The sequence below is a fragment of the Podarcis cretensis genome, assembly GCF_951804945.1.
Source record: "Podarcis cretensis genome assembly, chromosome: 4".
Lineage (NCBI taxonomy): Eukaryota > Metazoa > Chordata > Lepidosauria > Squamata > Lacertidae > Podarcis > Podarcis cretensis.
This window is the reverse complement of record NC_137173.1, coordinates 6544458-6566199: the sequence shown is the minus strand read 5'-3', so window position 1 is coordinate 6566199 and position 21742 is coordinate 6544458. Positions and strand designations below refer to the sequence as shown.

Sequence of the window (21742 nt, the reverse complement as noted above, 5' to 3'; positions counted from 1 at the left end):
GAGGTTTGACCCGCTCAGGGTTACAGGCTAAGAGTAGTTCAGGCTCCACTTCAGTGCAGACGTTCAGAAGCGCAGCAGAAAACCGACGGGAACCGCTAGGCGCACTCCGAAAGGCTGTTCAGGATGCAGTTCCCATCTAAATCATGAGACTTGGACCCAGGCAGCCGCCGCAAAAGCAGTGAAATAAAGGTGTCATGGTGGGCCTCCGGTTTTATCGAATGACTACGGCCTAAGTTCCCCCTTTTACAATTGTTCAGGTGGAAGAACCTTGGTAGAATCTGTTGGGAGAGGGAAAGAAGTCATGCCAAGACAGCTTTCCATAGAAGCAATGACTGGCACAGAAAGGCTTTGTCACACTTCCAGTGGCTTATTGTAAGACCCCAGTTGCCCATGTAGTTTGCTAGACATTTCCCCACTTCCTTCTGCTTGCCCCAAACCAGGGGTGTCGGTAAAAGGGCATGTTGTCCCTTGCACACTTCTTTTGCTTTGCAGGTTTAAATTGCCCCCGACGACCGCTTGCCCCAACTCTTTCCTTTCCCCTTAGGCTGTGGCTCTAGGGGGGAAAAGCAATTAAATATTTAACCCTTAATGTAATTGTGCAGTTAATATTCTGCTTTACGTACCCGGTAATCCTTCACAATCCACTCTCTGAGCTCAAAGAGAATTGGCATTTGCAGATGTGGTCTTTTCAGATCAGTTAGCTAAACCACCCAGTAGCAATTCATGGGCCAAACCTTGCTGTTTCTTTTACCAAGGCAGAATTCCCTCTTTAGACCACCCAAGGTTCAAATGGCAACCACTTAAATTAGTACAGTTCTGCAGGGAGGGAGAGGTAAGGGCAATGGCCACCCCCAGCGGCAGGCTACCATGTACACACAGGACCCCACCTCAGTCCCATTCGTTCTCATAGTCCAGACTTCCGACTCCCATGGCTTTTTTCCCATGGGCTCATGCAGAATGGCTTGGCTTCCTCACACCAAGTCACCGTAATGTTTTCTCTAGATTCAAGCACTTCTCTTTTGCCCGTGCGTGGGAATGCCTGCAACTCATTCCCTGGGCATGTACATGGGAGCATGAAGGTACATGCACAGAGATCAGCTCGGCCTGTCACCTCTGTGAGCCCCCTCTCTGGAGCATGAAGCACATTTTACCCTCTCAGATCGAAATCTATTTTTGTTGCAGAGAACTCTCTAAAATTCATTGAAACCCAAGCCAGTCTTGGGGTTGCATTCTACCTTGTTGATACAGTGGGACTACTAGACAGAGGTAGGGAACCAAGTTTTGCATACGTAGGCTACTGAATGTGCGTCTGAATAGGCCTCGGCAAATTCTAAGACACTTGTAAGTAGATGGAAGAAATAAAAGCATCTCTAAAGAAGAGTTAAAATAACCACTGCTGGATCAGCATGGAAGATGGGCTAAGTCCCCTCCCCCTTCCAATTCATCTGACTGCTAGTTAAGTATTGATCCTTGTTCAGGGTGGCAACGTAGGTAAAGCTACGCTAAAGGGGGTTGTGGTTGAATAACTACAAAAATGATCCACTCTCCACAGTCATTTCCTGGTCAACTCAACTATCTTATTTTAAGTGAAGGGGCTTGTCAAAGAGGGAGTTTTAGGAAAGCATGCAATTTCATTGTGTTAGAATCAGTAGCTGGGTTGGGTTAAAGGACATCCACTTTTCTTTTTTACTGTTGCAAACCCCCTTCTCCCACCCCCAAAAATCCATTTCTAAGAACTTAGTGAGGGAGACTTGTGTACCTTTACCCATAAAGACACCCCCCCACACACACATTCGTTTCTCAGTAAACAGATTTGTTTTATCAAAAAATCTGATGAAGCCACAGTGATTAAGTTGCGATCTCAAAAATGATGCTTTGTCTTGTACTGCACTGGTTTTCAAGTACCAAGCGGAGGATACACACCAAAGCACAAAATGATTTAAAGCATACTGGGGGGGGGGGGGGTTGTTGGGAGAAGGGAAGTAGATAAATGCAGCAACATCAATTTTTCTGGGAACAGTCTGACAGTAAACACCAGTAGAACCTAGCTTACACAGAATCCCACCAATGGTAACCAAAAAAAGGTGTTTTCTTTGTTTGCATAGTGGATAGCTAATTCTATACCTGCTTGCAGTGTTTTAAATAGTTGGAAAAGGAACAATGTTTTCCATCAGATTCCTAACAACACAACATTTAGGAAGATGGCGGCACCAGCTGCAGAGTTCAGCAGTGCAGTTTTGACCTTACTGTGGAGACTCAGCACAGAGTATCTCACAGACCAGCGTCGAAATTGATGGACTTTCACATCCAGTCAGTTCTTGGGCAAGGAATGTTACTTTAAGCGACTGCATCTGGTCCTCTCCAAGAGCTGAAACTGGTTTTGGGTGGCACCTTCCTGAAGGCAAGGCCGCCTTAATCCACCGGTAAAGATGAAAATCAAGATGCCAGCATGATCCTTTTTAAAAGCCCAACAAGAAGCGTTGCAGGTGCTCGTTGAAGCAATGTCCAGGTTTGTTTTTTGTCTTTTTTTTTTGGGGGGGGGGGAATCAATGCATTATAGAAAGTCTTTAAGGCTTGTACTTTCCTCTTCCTTTGCCTTCATTGAGAGAACTTCAACAAAGTGCTTGGGTTTGACCTGTAGTCCATGACATGCCCCACAATACATTTGAAGAGAAAGAATACTGACAGTTATATAATAAAATGCAATACAATCATCGTACAAAATCCAATCTTTTGGCACTTTCCCCATCTTCGCTATTTCCACCAACATCCGTAATCAACTGAAGAACTTGCATCGCTTCCTTTTCCAAACAGGGATATCCAGGAGGGTCAAAGTGGATTTTCAGGGTCAGATTGTCTCTTTGGCAGCTGCATTCATTCACTCACTGTCAAGATCTCTCTCCCCCCCAACTGAGCTATAAACAGAACCCCATTTTTAAACCTCATCAGGAACCAGAAGTCTGAGAAAGGCAAGAGCAGGAAGTTCACAGCCACTGACATTTATGGCAAGACACTCTTTGACCTCCGTGAGCACGTAACAGGCCCAACAGCAGTGCTCTCCTTGATAAGCAGGCAATCCTGGGTCAGTTTCTGACCAAATGAGGGCAGATCTCTCAAAGGCAAGGAAAACACAAAAACACCGGGCACGCTTTTAGGCTATGAGGTGGGCAGCCAACCTTGCAAGATTAAGGCCCCCCACATCTATCTAGACTAAAGGGCCCGTTAATACATTCAGTGGCCAATAGGCTCATAAGTCCAAAGAGATTCGTGTTTGGCATCAGGTCGGCCAGAACGTTTGGGCAGTAATAGTTTGCAACTGTCCTACCTAAGGGCCAGTTTAGAGGATGTAAGGGCCACACAGCTACCTCTTGTCAGATTACATCCCTGCAGTGTGCATTGCCACATCCCCCACTAGCTAATGACGCATGGCGGGGAGGTTCACAGCCATGACTTCATCTAATAAGTGATCTCTCGCTCACACACATGTATATACACACACACACACACACACGCAAGAGCCTTGTTTGGCCTCCTACTCCTGAATCTTGTTCACATCCTGAAACAGTCATGTTTGCGTTCCATACACACCCCTCTTCCGGAATGCCTGCATTTGAAACACCAAGCTGAGGCCGCTCGCTCATTGAATAGATCCACTTTCAGAATGTGCTTCGGTTTGGAGCTTCACGCAGCAAAATCGCTACCAACATGAGTCTGACCAAACTGCGGAAGCAGTGGAAGACAGGAGTGCCTGGTGTGCTCTGGGCCATGGGGTTACAGAGTCGGACATGACTAAGCAACAAATATTGCTCCTTATGCCTATTTCCAGACATTGCCCTGGATTACAAGAGCATATAGCAGATCTCTGTTTGCAAGAGGGCTAGAGCTCTTTTGCAGCTGGTGTGTTTCCTTCAAAAAGAAGGCAAGATGCAGAATACTACTAGGCGCCCCTTAGGCCATAGGGCTACTTCAATAGTCCACTGCAAGGAAGTTAAGAGCCGAATTGATACATCACTTTGGCTATGTGCAGGTGTGCAGGCACATTACATTCCTCAGGGTGCTCAGATTGGCTTCGCTTTCCTTCCGAGCACATAATCAGTCAAAAATCTGGGTTTGTTCCTATAGAATTTGTGGAGTTGTCCTTTGTGCCTCTTACCATGAAATCTTGATGTCCCCAAGTGCAGCCATAGGCAGTCTCTTGTCTGAGACTACAAGGACAGCACTAGACCTTTTCACAGCATATCCTGGAAGGAGACCGCTGGTGTGAAGATGCCACATGGGTAAAGCTTTGCTGCCCTACCTTTCCATAGACTGTCAAAGACCTAGACTATGCTTTTCCAAATTCAGTCAGGGCCATATCACACATCTGACTTCGCCATTGCTTTGCCAACAGGTGTACCTGGAGGATGCCCTGTGTTTCTGGCACTCACTTAAATCACTTGTACATCCCGAGGGTGTATTGATCAAAAGTCTAACATCCGTGGGTGAAGAGGCCTTCACTCTCACCCATTCGTTTTTACCAGTAATGAGACATGGCGGAGTGATATTCTCTGTTACTCCATGCCAGCCTTAAGCTGGAGCCTTTAGCATTCATCTCCTGCCAGGGCCTGTGGGGTGGAGGGAACGTCGCTGGGCCCTAAATGGGTCTCAAGGGCTGAGCCCCTACAACATGCACCGGGACAACACGGAACAGACAGCCTGACTACCTGTGTGCGGTAGTGCAACAAAAGAACTGGAAACCCACATAATTCTTCCAGTTATGATCCTAAATTCCCATTAAGAAACATGATCATCAGCTCACCCAAATTATGTTACTTGACGTGCGATCACTTGGAAGAAGTGCTCTACATTCACCAGAGATTATGCAGAAATAAGCATCTGAAGTGAACTCATACTTTCCAAGTTTTTAAGGCCCAATTCTCCTCCTCTGAAGTGTCTTTCAAATCCCCTTTTCTTACTAAAGGGCCACATCTTTCCAAAGGGCCTGAAAAGGTCTGGTCTCCATAAGGGTTTCCTTACTGTAATGGCAGTCTTTGGCATGTCGAGAATAATACCAATTGCTCCCAGGTTTTCAGCAAGGAAACATTGCATTTTACATAAGCATTTTCTGTCTCTATCAGATCAGCAAAATGTAAGGTTGCAATTCTACTCAAGCTTACCAAAAAGTGAGCACCACTGAAATCAGTGGGGCTTCCTTCTAACTATGATAGAATGGCAAGAACCTAAGGAAATAAAGCAAAAGTGAAACCAAAACATATTCTAGTTCTGTTTGACAGGAAAAACAAACCAATTTGGAATTAGTTCAAAGGGCGAGAGCAACACTTTCCTCCACATAATTTTTAGAGAAGGAAATATTCCAAAGGAATACAGCAGCACAACAAAAACTGTCGGCATGCAGAGGGCCGGGAGGCCAGCTGGCTAGCCCCGGCTGTGCCGTTTCCTTCCAGCGGCCCGTGCGAAGACCATCACCTCTGCTCCGACGTAAATCAGTGACCTGGGCTTCACAGCCAGGGCACACTAAGTAGTGACACGTAACAATCTCATGTCTGTTCCTTAAGGTGGAATGGAAATGTCAACATAAACTTGGGTCTATAAGTGACTGTTGAAGTGCTAAGCGCATTTTTAAACCGCAACCTGTTTTTAGAGATTACAAGTTTCCACCCATTGAGAGCTTCTTTGGCTCTAACCATACTAGGGTGATGTACTTATAGACTATTTACTCTGTATTTCACCTTTTGTGGCTTTCAACTTTTCCTGAGCAGCAAACCCAGAGGCCTCAATGTCAATCTATCATGGTACGTAGTTCTAAGGGGCTTAAAAACACCTGCTCCTAGTGTGGGACAAACCTGGCTGATTGCAGTGGCCACTTCTGAAGTCATCATGCGTCAACTTATCCTCTTCCAATTCTTACGACAAAACAGGCTTGTGAAAAATCTACAGCAAAACAAAAAACCCTCTGCAGCACACTAGGAAACAAGCATTGCTGAAGAGATTGTAAATATGACACACTTCCACATGTGGAAACTTTAACTTGTTGACCAAGTGAGCACTGGTTAGGGTGGGTGTCCAGAAAATACTACCAACACCACCTATCTCCAATTCAAAACCCACTTTAAATGGGACAGTTTAGTCATCTGCATTGGGCCTTTCAACTCAGCAATCTCAAAAACCAGACACTGGAAGAGTTCAACAGAATCCACTCTCCACGGCCGTCTCATTCGCACAACACATCCGCACACATTTCGAGTCACAGAAGTCATTCCACTGCTGTCATAGTTTATATCCCCAAAGCTGTGCATGATGAGGACCAAGAGAAAGGCTTGGGATAACAAACAAATTGCCACGGTAGTGAGAGAGACTAGGTGCAATTTCTCTGCCTTCAGTTCTGTCTCGCCTGAGTGGGAAGCCTTGTAGTTGTACTCTGCAAATCTGACTCCTATTAACATGGCCTTGGGATCAAAAAATAATCTATGGCAATGCAAACGGATTGTGCCAGGTGTTAAGAGATGGACAGCTCAAACAGCAGCCACAGATCTGGCAAAAGGTTATTAGTTTGGGTTCTGTATAAACAGCCCTCCATAGATGTGAATGCTCAGTAATACACTGTATATTTAAATACATTCCTGTGTATCCCACAGTTCAAGCGACTGGCCTCCCTCCTTCTCAAGGCTGCTCCTGAGGTTAAAAGATCACTTACAGCAACTGGTTTCAGTGACAAAAAATGCCAATCCAATAGTGTCATCTACTCACAACCTGGAAGCTGTTTGCATACCAGTGGGACTCAGCTGTAGACACGGGTCTATGCCCTTCTGATCAGTGAAATTTAAATGCATTCCTGTGAGTGGGTCTGAAGAGTCTCAGAAGCAACTTCAGTAAAAAGAATAAAGTGTAGCCTACATCTGTGCAAAGACCTTGACTGTAGCGTGAACTGGATTTAACTCACCTTACCATAAAAAAAAAGGAAACACAATTGGGGGAGGGGGAGGTAGGATAACAAAACAGGTCTTCCTCCTTCCCAGATCATTTTGACCAACCTCACATTAACTAGAAAAGGCAACATTGTTCAATAAGTGCTACTTTGCACCCGTGGTGCTCTTTGACCGCAGGAAATACTGATCTGCCCTCCCTTTCCGCCTTGCCACTGTCCTGTTCTCGCTGTCAAACTTCCGCTGGAGCTGCAAGGCCAGCCGGCGGTCTTCCTCCTCCTGCTTCAGCCTCTGCTCCACCTCACTCCTCCTCCTCTTCCTCGGAGGTTCGGAAGCAGCCAGCGCCCCGTGGTGACAGGCCACCTGCCTCAGTCTCTTGACCGAGCCGGTCTGTTCCAAGTGCTTCATTTTGCACTGTCTCTTTCGGCCCCTCCTCAAAGGCGAGGCCTCGTCGCCGAGGGCTTTCTCGATACAGACGCCGTTTGGGAAGTTGCTCCGCTCACTTTCGTTCAGGTACTTCAGCTGCTTCCTGCCGGCTGCCTTGACCGATGGGCCGAGGGCCCCGTTCTCTGGAAACTCCGAGCTGACTCTAATCACTTTCCGGGTCACCATTTTGGCATCGACGTTCAGACATGTTTCCGTCTGCCGCAAGGCTGCTTTTGCGCTGGGGACCTCAGAAATCCTGGTGTTTAGGGTGCTTTCGTTGAGTCTCGCTACGGATGCTTTGGGGTAATCTTCCACCGCCTCCAAGTCTCTCCTGATATTGCCCGAGCTTTCAAACTTTGAAACACAGACGGAAGGCGAACAATCTGTCGCTGCCTGCACGTGCGTGATGGTTTCAGGTGGCAGCACATCGTTTGATATCTGCAGGGGCTCTTTGACAAGTGAGTTCGCGCTAGGAACCAGAAAATCTTCCCCCGCCTCTGGGGCCAGGGATGTTAGAGTGGCTTTAGAGAGAGTCTTTTTCACCTGCCGTTCCTGGAATATCTGCTCCCATTTTTTCAAGATCCTGGGACTGGCTTCGTAAGTGGTTGGCTTCTGTAAACTCCTCGTTAGGTTCCTCGGAGTAGACTTGATAATTAGAGGACTGAGAACTCCGCCGTCGGGAAGCTGCTTTGGAGGTGTGCAGGGGGAACAGACAATGGGCTTGAAGTGATTGAGTTCTTCTGAAATGCTGTCATTGCTCTCGGGGCTGATAGAGCGCTCTGGCTTCTGGAGGACGGAGAAGGAAGCAGCTGCATGGAAGACAAGGCGCTTATCAGCTGTTAGGTCTGGGGCGGAGAGGCAGCGATTGTTCTGGGTGGACGATAAAACTCCAACGAGGGGACCAGGCGCGCCAGATAACTGGTTTATCTGCAAGGAGCAAGTGGGTATCATTAACAACTAATTTATACACAGCTTAATGCCAAAGGGGGTTTACAAAGTACAGGGGTACCTTGGTTTACAATCCCAATCTGTTCCGGGAGTCCGTTTGTAAACCAAAACAGGCTGTAACCCAAGGCGCGCTTTCACCAATGGGGCCTCCAAAAAAAATTTGTTCGCAATCCAAATAAAATGGGTTGCAATCCAAAAAAAGCTTGCAAACTGGGACATGCACTTCTGGGTTTGACGTGTTTGTAATCCAAAACATAAGCAAACCAAGGTACCATGGGATAAAAACGATTTTCACAGATTACGTTGAGAACTGCTGCTGCTGCACATTAACATGGAAGGCAGATTCAGGGTAATAATGAAAACAGCTGTAACACAGCCCTCCAAGCACATTACAAAAAAAGGGGCAAATTCCATGTTATAGATAATTAAAAACGGGAACTGGAAATAAAACTGTCAATATCATGACGATGTTATACAAAACTATGGTACTAACACACTAGACGTACTGCGCAGTTCTGGTCAACACACCTAAAAAATGACATTGGAAAGCTGGAAGGTTAAAAAAAACACACGACTGAAGTGATTGTGGGGCTGGAGCAATTCACCAATGAGGAAAAGTTACACAACATTTGGGGATTAATTCAGTGAACAGGTGGATAAAGAGGGAAGCATGATAGTGGTTATAATGATTATGGATGGTGAAGCGGACAGAGACAGAACAGTGCAGTACAATAGGAAGAACCCCAGGTTATTTGATGAAGCTAGATGATGGAAGATTCAGACTAGAAAGAGGAAAGTTCTTATTCACACAGTGCATAGTTAAAACTATGGCATTCACTCCCAAATGATGTAGTGATGTCCCAAACTTCAGGTGACTTTAAGGGACAAATTCCTAGAGGAAGAGGCTCCCACTGGTTGCTAGCCATGAAGGCTGCGTCCAACCTTCACTATAGGGCAGTAAAAGCCTCTGAAATGCCTCTGAAAACCAGTTGTTGGGATTTGCAAGTAGGGAGAGCGCTATTGCACTCAGGTGGTCCTGTCTGGGGGTGTCTTATGGGCACCTCTGTGAAAAGAGGGTGCTAAGCTGGGTGGGCCTTTGGCTTGAGTCAACTACAAACTGCCACATGGAAGCACCCACAGGACCCTCTGCGGTAGTAAAGGAATGTGTCAAGACACACACATTCAGTATTACAGAAAGCCAGCAGATGCAGCAGTCCCTTGGTCAAATCAAAGACTCTTTGCAATACAGCTCAGGACATTTTGAGGCAGTGGAACCCAACATGATAGCCACCATTTTCAAAAACATCATCACCTTTGTTCGGACTGGAGCTGATCTTTGCCTGCTTTTGGATCTTTCTCGAAGGGTATCGTTGCAGCTCTGGCTCCTTTCTACCTTGGAGCTCAAGCTTCTAAAAAAATGTAAAGAAAAGAAAAGTTTAGTGGGGAAAGCACCATAAATTAACACAATGCCTACATAATGCTATCATTAAACACAAGATTGATCTTTGTGCAGTATCTTCCTCTTCGTCTCACCTGGGGGAAGGTAGAGGCACAGACCCACAGTATATATGCAGGTAGACTTACATGTATTGAACAAGGTACTGTTCTGGTTCAGCCACATGCCTTCTATCTAGAAATCATATGTCACTAGTTTTAGTTTTATTGCTTCTAATGGACTGAGCTTTATTTTAAATGTTGTTAACCCATTAGTAATAAGGATACTTCAGATATGGTATAAAAACCATTTATTTTTACTAATGGCCCATGACCTACAGAGAGCCGCCTCACCCAGAACATGAAGGGGCTATGAAATATAGAGAGGAGCTCCAAGTGTTCAGCATTTCTGGTCCACATGAGTCCCAAGAAGACTGCAAAGCAGGCAAACAAAATCCAGCTAAATTGTCCCTTCACGCAACACTGCCCCCCCCCACAGCTCCACAAAAACCAGGAGTCACAACTTCCTTGTGCCCCAGTCCCTGTAACACTTCTGCATAAATGTGCACACAATTTCAAAGTGGTTTCTAATTTGCAGTTTATTCCAGGAACAAATTCTGGGCCACTATAACACAGTCCAGACTCATCTGCTCACTCTCCTAATATTCCCTGCCCCACTTACCACCATTGCCTTAGCTGGAACTTTCCCCTAAAGACAACCCAGAGAGTGACCAAGGACTTACCCTGCCACCAATGCTATTGAGTAGGTGCTTCCCTTGGAGACAAAAGCTGACCGATGTGCAGATTTGCCCTGGAATGGTTCCTCGTTCTCGGAATCAGAGAGGCGTTCCGGAAACTGAAAGGATCAAGGAAAGATTAGTTGACACTTTCCTTATTTATAACAATATTTTAAACCGCCAACACGCAAAAAGTACCAATGTGGCATACAGTGGACCACAAACAGCCTCACTCTGGCAATTCACTGCTTCTTCCAACAGTGTTTTGAGCCTCCATTCTACAGAGCAGTTACGTTTGAAGTACGCACTGAGCAGAGGGGGATTTGTTGCCTGTAACCAAATTTAGATGTTTACTGCCGGATGTCCCCAGTTCTCCTTTGGCAGTGGCAGTCAGCAGCCCAGTCAGCCTGGTAGCGCAGTTGGCTCTGGCTGGCTCCGGGCTGCCGCTGCCACGTTTCCCGGGGACAGATTTGCAAATCTGGGGACATCTGGTAACCCTACTATAACTAAATTGTAGTATATTGAGGGGGGGCACCGCACATGTTTTGCCCACAAAAGGTTCAATCTCTGATGCCTCCAGGCTATCCTGGTTATGGCAGGTAGGTATACAGGGGGTTTTTTTTGGTGTTAGTGGGGAGACAAAGCAGCATAGCACAACCCACAGTTACTTACACGTTCTTGGGTCATTTTGACCATTAAGGACTCCTCTTTCTTCTGATCTTCTGTTTTTCTTTTCCCTGCATCAGTAGTGTCCTCAACAATCAGCTTGTGAATAAAATCATCAGAGGTTCTCTCTTCTTGCAGTTTTTCATCCCTCAACTAGAAGCAAATGAGAATTCATGTCCTGGTTTAATCTTGCTTTGGCTGCTGCTCTTTTTTAAAAAATGCAGCTGTTTTATTACTGCGGCTACATTTGGGTGCCACAGTTAAAGAGAGACATTGACCAATTGCAGTGTGTCCCAAGACGGGTGACCAGGATAGCGAGGAGACTGGAAACCAAACTGTATGACAAATGATGGAAAGACCTGGGTCTCTTTAGCATGGAGAAGTGACTTTTACACTGATTTTATGGCAAAACCTTCCAAAGCAGTTAACATAACTTAAAAACAAAGCAATCTATAGAAATACAATAAAACAGCTGAACAACGGTAACGTTAAATCCAGATAAAACACATCATTAAAACCTGAAAACACTAAAAGGTGGAAACAAATAAAGATAGTCTTCACCTAGCACTGAAAAGGTCTCAGACTCTGCATCATGTAGGCCTCTCTGAGAAGAACATTTCAGAATCCAGGTCCCACAATAAAAGGCCCCTATTGTGGTCACCACTCAAGGCAGGGGGACCCATAAGAGGACCTAAGTTGGCTCAGGGTAGCCATTTTAGAAATATAATTACTTATTTTTGGTGTTGCAAGGTTATGCTTTTTAAAAAATAAATAAAAAATAAGGCAGTTATTATGGGGAAGACTGGAGCTGCAGCTGTTCCTCATGCAGAAAAGTCTCAGAAACAATCCCTGACATCTCAGGTAGAGCTGGAAATGTATTGTCTGAATCCCTGGAGAGAGACGGCCAGTCAGTGTCGACAATATTGAGCAAGATGGAGCAAAGATCTGACTCCTATTTTCCTATCTATTATGCAAAAATTATAGTGAAAAGATCAGGTGTAGCATAGGACTAAATCCCAAGACTTGGCAGTAACTCCTGAATTTAGGCACTGGAAAATCTACATGTCCCACCTGAGCATAGGTTTAGGAATCTGCTTCCTTTGGCCACAGTTTAAAGTTCAGAAAAGGTGTTTAAACATTGAGAGGAAGCACATCTAAGCTCTGCCAGTGTGTCTGAAGAAAAAGAGCAAGGCCAGCAAGCCAAACAGGAAGTGGACAAAAAGCTGTCTCCCAACTGCACACGTGGCAGAGTCAGAGCCCCAGAAACACTTGAGAACATTTTCTCCTCAACTGCTGTAAAGGAAATCATTAGAACTACTGCCAGAAATGCTTCTACAGCATGAAGAAAATCTTAGTGCAGTTTCAACAAGGAAGCTGTGTAGGATATGCAATTCCCAGCTTCCCTTTCCTAAAGTCACCAAGCTTCTGGTGCTGCAGGCTTTAAAACTACAAGATCTGTATAAGGAATTCATTATTTCACCTCTCTGATACTGCATGCAGAACATTTCTATTTTCCCCCCTCTGGTGGCCAGTAGGCAACTGTGCTATCTTATTTATAATCCTGCAGTTTTGAATGAATCACCCAGAAGGCTCTTCACGGAGGATTAAAAACTACTAACTATTTCTATTGGGCAACTGGGTGCTTTACCAAGCAAAGTACATGGGGCCTAGAGTCTCTCTGGAGAAAATTTAAATGGCGGGTAGCTAGGGGACTGCTTTGCAGTGTGTCCAACCACCCAGGGAAAATAGTTTTAAGGAGGAGATGGTAGGGGCAAAAAGAGCAATGGAGATGGAAAAAGAATGATGGAAGAGGTGAGAGTAATGAGCAGAGCGATAACGAGGAATGAGTTAAGGGTATAGGGATCAAGCCTGGTTTGCACAATGTCTTCCGCCCCACAAAAGACAAAGCACTTGCACAACACAGGCACACACAGCACCCTGCAGGCATGTGTCCTCCTTGCTTTTCCATGGGCCTGGCAAATGTAGAATCCCGTGGAAATAAAACAAAGCAACCTGAATTTATAACAATGACAATTTATTATTTATACCCCGCCCATTTCCCCAGCCACTCTGGGCGGCTCCCAACCGAATATTAAAAACATGATACAATTTGTGTGATTTTTTACAAGGGATTCCCTCAAACGCGTCCATGGATGCGTACTGTCATTTTGTTGGCACCCTGTGTAAAAATCACGCAAGATCCACAAAGATCCATGACTTGGATCAACATCTGTGTGTCATGACAGCACTGGGAGTGGCAAGGGAAGAAGAGAAACTGAGGTGTACAGCTCTGGCACACTCTCAACATTCCACAGGTCTACAAGGGTTGGGAGCCCTTGCAATAATAATTTGCAGAAAGCATGGAAAACATTGCGCAGTTATCTCCTTTGCTCCACCTAATCTCTTTCTCTCCTCTACCAGGGCTGAGAAAGATTCCAACAAAATGAAACAGAAGTTCTCAACTGTGCCCAAGCAAACCTCCTTAGTCAAGGAAGAGAACAACAATTAACATACTTTAAATCGCCCTCAGTAGTAAAAGACTGCCCAAATTCACATTTACAGAGATGTGTATAAATTTGATGTAAATAAATGGATAGAGAGATAGATCTGACATTCAGAAAGAGAAGACAACAGAAATCTGCAAGAGTCTACGGCATGCCTTAACACCCCTGAATGCAAAATGCTTATTAAAAATAGGGTATGGATCCTATCAGCCCCCAAGAATATCTGTCAGTACTACAAAAGGATGAGCACAAAATAAACACCGGCTCTATGCTGGAGACAGATACACACTAGGCACATGTAGCAGTGGCTGCTTTGAACTTTAACAGCCATAGACCTAGAACAGGGGCAGGCCACTTCTGGCCCTCCAGATGTTGTTGGACTCCCAGCTCCCACTAAGCCCCACCAGAAGGTCCAAAGTGTCGCAGAAGATGGGTGGTGGACTCCAGAAACTTCTGGAGGGCCACCAATTGCCCATCCTGGTCTTGATGATATGGCTGCAATAATTTATCACAGAATCCAACTGTCTTACCTTTCGTAGCTGGCTTTTGTATTCCTCATGCAGCTCTCCAGGCTTGCTTAATGTGATGGGTGCTCTGAATATAAAATCTGCAGGCAGAAAGAGGGGTTGGAGGAGTTGTTTAGCGTTTTGAGCATTCACAGAAATGCAGCTAAGCATGGTTATTCTTAAAAACAGCCCCTGGCCTCTCAAAACTTTTTTTAAAAAATCAAGTGCAACAATGGTAGCCTACCTATGAAACTTGAGTGAAACTAAGCAGGATTCGCGCACATAGATGTCCTGCTGTTGGAGAGCAAAATGCCGCACTACCTCCTGTGTCATCTCTAGTAAAAAGCTCAACAGCAACTTTAAAAACCACACCCACTTTGGCAAAACACATGCCCAGGCAAGTCACTCTCTGGAACCAGAGATTCTCTACAAAGGAATTCAAGACCAAGTCATCCATAAAGCCATCCAATTTTATCTCATCATGTTTGCAAAGAAGAGACTATCGCAAAACAAATATAAGTCACTGATAAGAAGCTGAAAAGGAACAGGTTAGCCAATCCACAATTTGTGCCCACGCAATACCACCAGCTAGCTTTAAGAAAACTTTCCACATTTAAGTTACCAAACACAGGACCCATTTCAGTATCACGTGGGCATGTTTATTTTCAGACATTAAGTGTGTGGACATGAGTGCAAGAAGCAAAAAAAAAATTTTTTTAAAAATGTACCATGTGCCTCTGTCACTGCCCCATCTTCTAGGCATCAGCTTGGACTACAAACACCCATTTGTGATATACTGCCAGGTCAAAAATTATGAAGCCATTATCACAATACAGTGGTACCTCGGGTTAAGTACTTAATTCGTTCCGGAGGTCCGTTCTTAACCTGAAACTGTTCTTAACCTGAAGCACCACTTTAGCTAATGGGGCCTCCTGCTGCCGTCTGTTCTCACCCTGAAGCAAAGCTCTTAACCTGAAGCACTATTTCTGGGTTAGTGGAGCCTGTAACCTGAAGCGTATGTAACCTGAGGTACCACTGTATTAACTTCAAACTGGTTTTGGATGATTTATCGACATATTGCCCAGCCCTAGATGACATGGGGGTGACATGTGTACAGCACCCCAAAAAGGTGCCTGCATCCAGCATTGAATGTACATTATCATACATGTGTTAAGGGACTTATGTCAATTCTTTCCCTAACAAACATTTGAAAAGTCAGGATTTGCCAGAAAGTCAAAGAGTCTCTAAATGTGCTCTCCTTTATACAAAGGAAGCCTGTCCTGAATTTCCCTATCACTTGAAAGGGAGCATGATTGTATAATAGAGTGGAAATGCTTAAAGGGAACCACGTCTGGCTCTCAATACTCCTTTCTAGTAGCAAAATGCATCTTTTACTTTCCAGACATGTTAGTATGCCTTTCTTGGCACAAGGTCACGATAAATCTACGGGGGAGGAGCATGCGTGTGCACACACATCAAGATTCCCACACCAGCAGCACCCATAACACAGGCATGCACGAAGCTACACAGCCAGTCAGCTGTGAGCAAAATTTATCTGCCGGGACCCAGGGAAGCCTCACAACACGTGGATTTTTTATTTATTTTTTTAAAAAATCATTTAATGGTTTAGCACCAGTGTTGAAGCAATGATTCTTCAACATCAACTTCGTTGGACTGGTCATGTTGTATGGATGCCTGATTGTCTTCCAAAGCAACTACAGTGGTACCTCTGGATAAGAACAGGATCTGTTCCGGAGCCCCGTTCGCATCTAGAAGCAACCGTAACTAGTGACAGCACATCTGCGCACATGCGCGTCGCTTTTCGACACTTCTGTGCATGCACGTGATGTCATTTTGAGCATCTGCGCATGCGCAAGCGGTGAAACCCAGTAGTAACAGAGCACAACTTGAACGCACTCAACCCGAAGCTCATTCAACCCGAGGTATGACTACTCTATTCCGAACTTAAAAATGGAAAACGTAATGCTGGTGGTCAACAAAAGAGGTTTAGAGACTGTCTCAAGGCAAATCTAAAAAAATGTAGTATAAACACTGACAAATGGGAAACACTGGCCTGCAAGCGCTCCAGTTGGAGAACAGCTTTTACCAAAGGTGTCCTGGGCTTTGAAGACACTCAAACTCAGGACACAAAGGAGAAACGTGCTAGGAGGAAGGCATGCTTGGCAAATCCACACCGTGATCAACTCCCGTCTGGAAACCTGTGTCCCCACTGTGGAAGGACATGTGGATCCAGAATTGGCCTCCACAGTCACTTACGGACTCATTGTTAAAACAGTGTTTATGGAAGACAATCTCACTCGGCTACGAGGGATCGCTGAAGAAGAAGTAGTAGTGTCTGTATGGAGAGACAGATCTAGCAACTTTGTGTACTCGTGCAAGGTTCCCCTAAGACAAAACAGCATGTCCCCATGGCAGACGTTGCTCTGAAGCGACCCAACATTGGGTTGCATGAAATCTGACAGAACTGTTGCTCAAGACTAGACAGAATTTCCTAGATTAACAAAACAAAATCCAGTTTCCTATTTGAGGAAGTTTAATGACAGGGCAGGGCAGGGCCTAAAAGCAGAAGACCCTCTCTGAAGTTTAGCAGGTCAGAGTTTGGTCAGTGCCTAGATGCTTAAAGCTAGGGAAGAAAAATTGACTTTGAATAAACTATTTCTTAACATGTTTGTGACTGTTTACTGCGTTTAGTTAACCTGAAAACATGCCATACACAATCTTGACATAGAACACTTTTGTCCATTCTGATAATCCAATTTAGATAGAACAGCTGGATATTGCAAACAAATGTAACCTGGTACATATGATAACAGAAAATAAATTAATTCAAGCTTCATTTGCAATTTCCCATAATCAAAACAACAGCGGAATGTTGCTGTGTACCCCCCCTGCAATTACAACCCCTATTTTGTGTGCTCAAGAATCAGACAGTGACTTCTATTCAAAGCAAGAAAGCCAGCCATTGAGATCTGAAGATCCACAAGAGTCCACTTTAACTCTTTGTGTCCCCCTCAGTACAAAAGTACAACTTGCAGACCAAAGCTCAACACAGCATTATCTGAGGAATTCTCCTGAACTGAATAGTCAATTTCAAAAAGCAGTTTTCAGAAAACCTGTCAAACTACACCTAACCCAGACTTTCCATCCAACACTAAGCTATTCATTCTTTTCTGTAGTTGTACAGCAGACCAGAACAACCAGAAAATGTCCATTTATGGGGGGGAGCCGATAAAATTAGTGGCACTGAAGTGCTTTTAGAGATGAAAAGGTTTTCAGCATAGATAACACAAAGTTTTATGGCACACTGGAATCTAGGGACCTGTTGCACAAGGAATGCTCTCTCAATAACAAGAAAAAAGAAGGGTTAAGCCCTGGACACATGGCAGGCAAAGTGAAGGTAATCTGGTTAGTGGAGATCCAGCCCAGACAAGTAAAGGAAAATGGCACAAAACTGAATTTACTCATGACATCCAATTCAGCGCCCAAGGTAGTGGTGGTTGTTAAAACCCATCAAATCCCTTGCTTTAGGACAGAATAACAACCTTGCGGAAGGCGGTAGGAATTGGAGAATAACAGTAAATCCAGGTCACCCATGCACCTTTGACCAGAGAAGGGACAGGGCCATTCCCTGTTTACACACCTTAGGAAAATCTTTCCCCATACTATCACCGTCTCAATTCACCAATCATCTTCTTTTGGGCAGCATTATGTGTCCAGCATACATTATGTAGCTCAGCAGGTAGAGCACGAGACTCTTAATCCCAGGGTTGTGGGTTCAAAGCCCATGTTGGGCAAAAGATTCCAACATTGCAGGGGGTTGAACTAGATGACCCTTTTGGTCCCTTCCAACTCTACAATTCTATGATTTAATTCTATGTCCAGAACATTCTATGTCCAGAACATTCTATGTCCAGAAATTCTATGTCCAGAACATTCAATACATCTACCCACAAAGTCAAGAAATATATGACCAACACCAGAAGCAAAACTAAACTCACACTTGCTCATCTCCTGAGCATGTTTAAAAGGTGCAAATTCACACTCCATGATAAAACTCTCAAACACACATACACAAAGCCCTGCTTTACACCATGCAAAATATATTTTGGACTAATTCAGCACCATGAGTGTTAGTTGTTTTCAAATACACAGGCAGAGTGACTAAAAAAAGAATCATCTTATGTTTGTGTACAATTGTAATCCATGTAAGTGATTCAAGGAGTGGCCATCGTTCCATCAGTAACCAAGAACAGGAAATTAGCAGATTTAGAAACATATTTTGTATATGCATCATTACACAGCCGACCTCTTGTTCTTAGGAACATCACCTCACTTACTAAGTGTCATATTGTTCTAATAATACTGTGCTCCATAAACAATTAGTGATGTATACGCCTTTTCCCAATGTGCATGACTATCACACCCAAGAACTCACTAACTCGCACACCAAAGGCATCCCATTTCTCTTTACACTGTTGTGGCCCATGTGTACAACACAATACATTTCTTGGGCTTTCAATGCTACATTCTCCTCTGTCCACCCCTCCTCTCAACACCTGACTCAAAGCAAACCTCAACACACCTGGGACATGCTGTTTTGTCAATCAGGCACTAAATTTATCACAACTCTCGAGACCCACAGAGGCTGTACTTTTTGGTACCTCTGGTTAACCACGTACTTGAAAAGCCTCACAATAACACGCCCATCACACTGCCCATGCCCCATAGCCAACGGATGATCAACCCGTGTGGTGTAGTGGTTAGAGACTAGGAGCTGGGAGGCCAGGGCTCAAATCCCAGCTCAGCCATGAAACTCGCAGGGTGACCTTGGGCTAGTTCTCAGCCTAACCTACCTCACAGGGTTGTTGTGGAGGGGGGGAATGGGGAGGAAGAATACGCCTTGAGCAACTTGGGAGAGAAAGTGGGATACGGTGGTACCTCTGGATGTGAACGGGATCCGTTCTGGAGCCCCGTTCGCATCATGAGCAGAACGCAACCCGCGTCTGTGCATGCACGTGACGTCATTCTGAGCGCCTGCGCATGCGTGAACGGCGAACCCCGGAAGTAACCCATTCCGTTACTTCTGGGTCGCGCTGGGACGCAACCTGAAAAGATTTAACCCGAAGCATCTGGGTTAAACCACAGAGCCTAGGACTTGCCGATCAGAAGGTCGTGGTTCGAATCCCCGTGACAGGGTGAGCTCCCGTTGCTCGGTCCCCGCTCCTGCCCACCTAGCAGTTCGAAAGCATGTCAAAGTGCAAGTATATAAATAGGTACCGCTCCGGCAGGAAGGTAAACAGCATTTCCGTGCGCTGCTCTGGTTCGCCAGAAGCGGCTTCGTGATGCTGGCCACATGACCCGGAAGCTGTACGCCGGCTCCCTCGGCCAATAAAGCGAGATGAGCGCCGCAACCCCAGAGTCGGTCACGACTGGACCTAATGGTCAGGGGTCCCTTTACCTTTACCTATGACTGTATAAAGGCAATAAGAAAGAAAATTGAATGGGGCATGTCTGGTGACTGTTCCCCTGAATGACCTGCCCCTGCGAGGAAGAAATACACACACGGGACTCCTTCATTTCACAAGATACACTTCAGACAGATGCCAACTGTGAGGACAATGCAAAATATAAGAATGCAAACACAAAGGAGCACAGCCAATTGCAACTGACTGCACAATACATGTGCTTGTTACACTTCTCCTTTGAGTGCACCAAAGATGTATAAAACATGGACCTCCAGCACATTGCTGATGTTTTCAAACAAACAAATAAACACACACACTCCAATGTTGTGGTTAGCAAATTCCTTAAAAGCAAACAAAACAACTTGTATTTTTTATTAAGAAAGAGATCAATTATTTCTGGGTATTTAACCAATTCTTCCTGGAAATGAAGCCTGAAGGAATAGATTTCAGCAAGACTCGCAGAGAGTGGATAAAAGCAGGTGGAAAACGCAGGTCTTTGGGGTCACCTGAAAGGTGGGTCAACACGCATCATCCGGCTCCATCATTTGCTCTGAAGGCATTGCAAAACAACCACCGCAGCCACCACACGCATCTCAAGCCTGTGTCCATTTAGCTAGAAATACAGTAAATGCAATTGGGCTACTCGGGCGAAGCCCCACGCAGAGCTGCTCCCCCCGCGTGACACAGCCCCACGGCATCTCGTGTTTGCATCTTGTGTTTTTCACAAGATCTACGAATGCAAATTTAATTAACAAACAACAACAGCCACCTGCCCGCAGGCCCACGCGCCTACGCCCGCCCCCGTGAAATTTACCCATTCACACACGCGCGCCGCGCCTGGGCGCATCCCGACGTGCTTCGCTGGCAACTGGGGCGCCCGTCCAAAAACCACGCACACCCTGAGGCTCCGCTGCCCACGGAGACAGAAACGCGAGCAGGCACGCGCGCGCCCAGACAACGTCAACGAGTCGCGTGCGTTTCCTTCTCTCTCTCTCTCTCTCTCATACACACACGTAACCCATTCACACGATACGTGTCGCGCACGGGCGGGCGCCGCACCTCGCTCTGCCTGGGCGGGCGGTGGCGGAGGCGGCGGCGGCGGCGTCTCCCCTTCCGACGGGGCCCGAACCGAGGAGAAGCTGCGGCAAAACGGGCGGCCGGGGCCCTGAGGCGGGCAGCGCCGCGGCCCGCAGGCGCACCGGGACCCGCCGCCCTCCGCCGCCGCCGCCTCTTTCTCCTCAGGCCCGCCCTGGCGCCGCCTCCTCCGGCCCCGTCGCAGGAGCGGAGGCGGCGGCGGAGACCCCGCGGCCCGGACGCCGAGCGCCGCCGCCGATGCTGCTGCCGCCGCCGCCGCCATTTTCTCACGGCGTGAGGGGAGGGAAACGAGCCCCCGCGTCGGCCACGCCCACCTCCTCCATATTCATGAGCCCATCCACCGCCAGCCGCCTCCTCCTCCTCCTCCGCCGCTGCTTGTTTGTGATGGTGGCGGCGGGGGAGGGTAGTCCGTTAATGCGCGCGCCGCGGACGACGGTTAGGAAAAGGCCCGCGCCTGCCTCGGCCGCCGCGGGAGCCCCGCCCACTTCTCCCCCACATCCAATAGCCAGGCGAGGGTGGGTCGGCCGCGCCCAGTCAGAGGAGCGGGCCGGGAAGGAGGCTCCTCCTCCTGCTGTATAAGTGACACCGCGGCCGCGGCCCCCTCCCCCCCACCGCCTCAGCCCTCCCAGGCGTCGTTCGCTTTTCGCCCCGGTTTTTCCCTCACGTTACACGCCTGCACGTTGTCAATGAACGCAAATAAAGTGACTGGAAACACGCGTGTATCTGTGTCTAGACATACGCATATTTACACGAAAAGGGTGTCTCGCATATCACTGAGGGAGGGAATACAGAGACGGATCTCTGTGTTGTGTTGTGTTGTGTAACGGGGTATGCAGATAAAACACTCAGATATTTACAAAAACAACGTGGTTTTTTTAATAATATTTTATTAAGTTTTATCAAAGAAAAAGGTTGCATAAAGAAAAACACAGAGCATATAAACATACAAAAGACATCAGAATGCAAAAAAAAACACCAAAAAACAAGCAGTTAACATATAATAAAAAAAGAAAAAAA

At 46.1% G+C, this 21742-nt stretch overlaps 1 protein-coding gene across 1 annotated transcript; it reads right to left on the bottom strand.

Moving 5' to 3' along the window:
* Window positions 1-1796: 1796 nt before the first annotated feature.
* RNF169 (ring finger protein 169) lies at window positions 1797-21494 on the bottom strand (the record flags this gene model as incomplete). The annotated part of the gene is made up of 7 exons (XM_079972138.1): window positions 1797-8276; window positions 9610-9706; window positions 10475-10587; window positions 11141-11287; window positions 14169-14245; window positions 20690-21039; window positions 21475-21494. The coding sequence occupies 7 exons, from the start codon at window positions 21492-21494 to the stop codon at window positions 7071-7073; spliced, it is 2010 nt and encodes a 669-aa protein (XP_079828264.1). The 3' UTR covers window positions 1797-7070.
* Window positions 21495-21742: the final 248 nt, after the last annotated feature.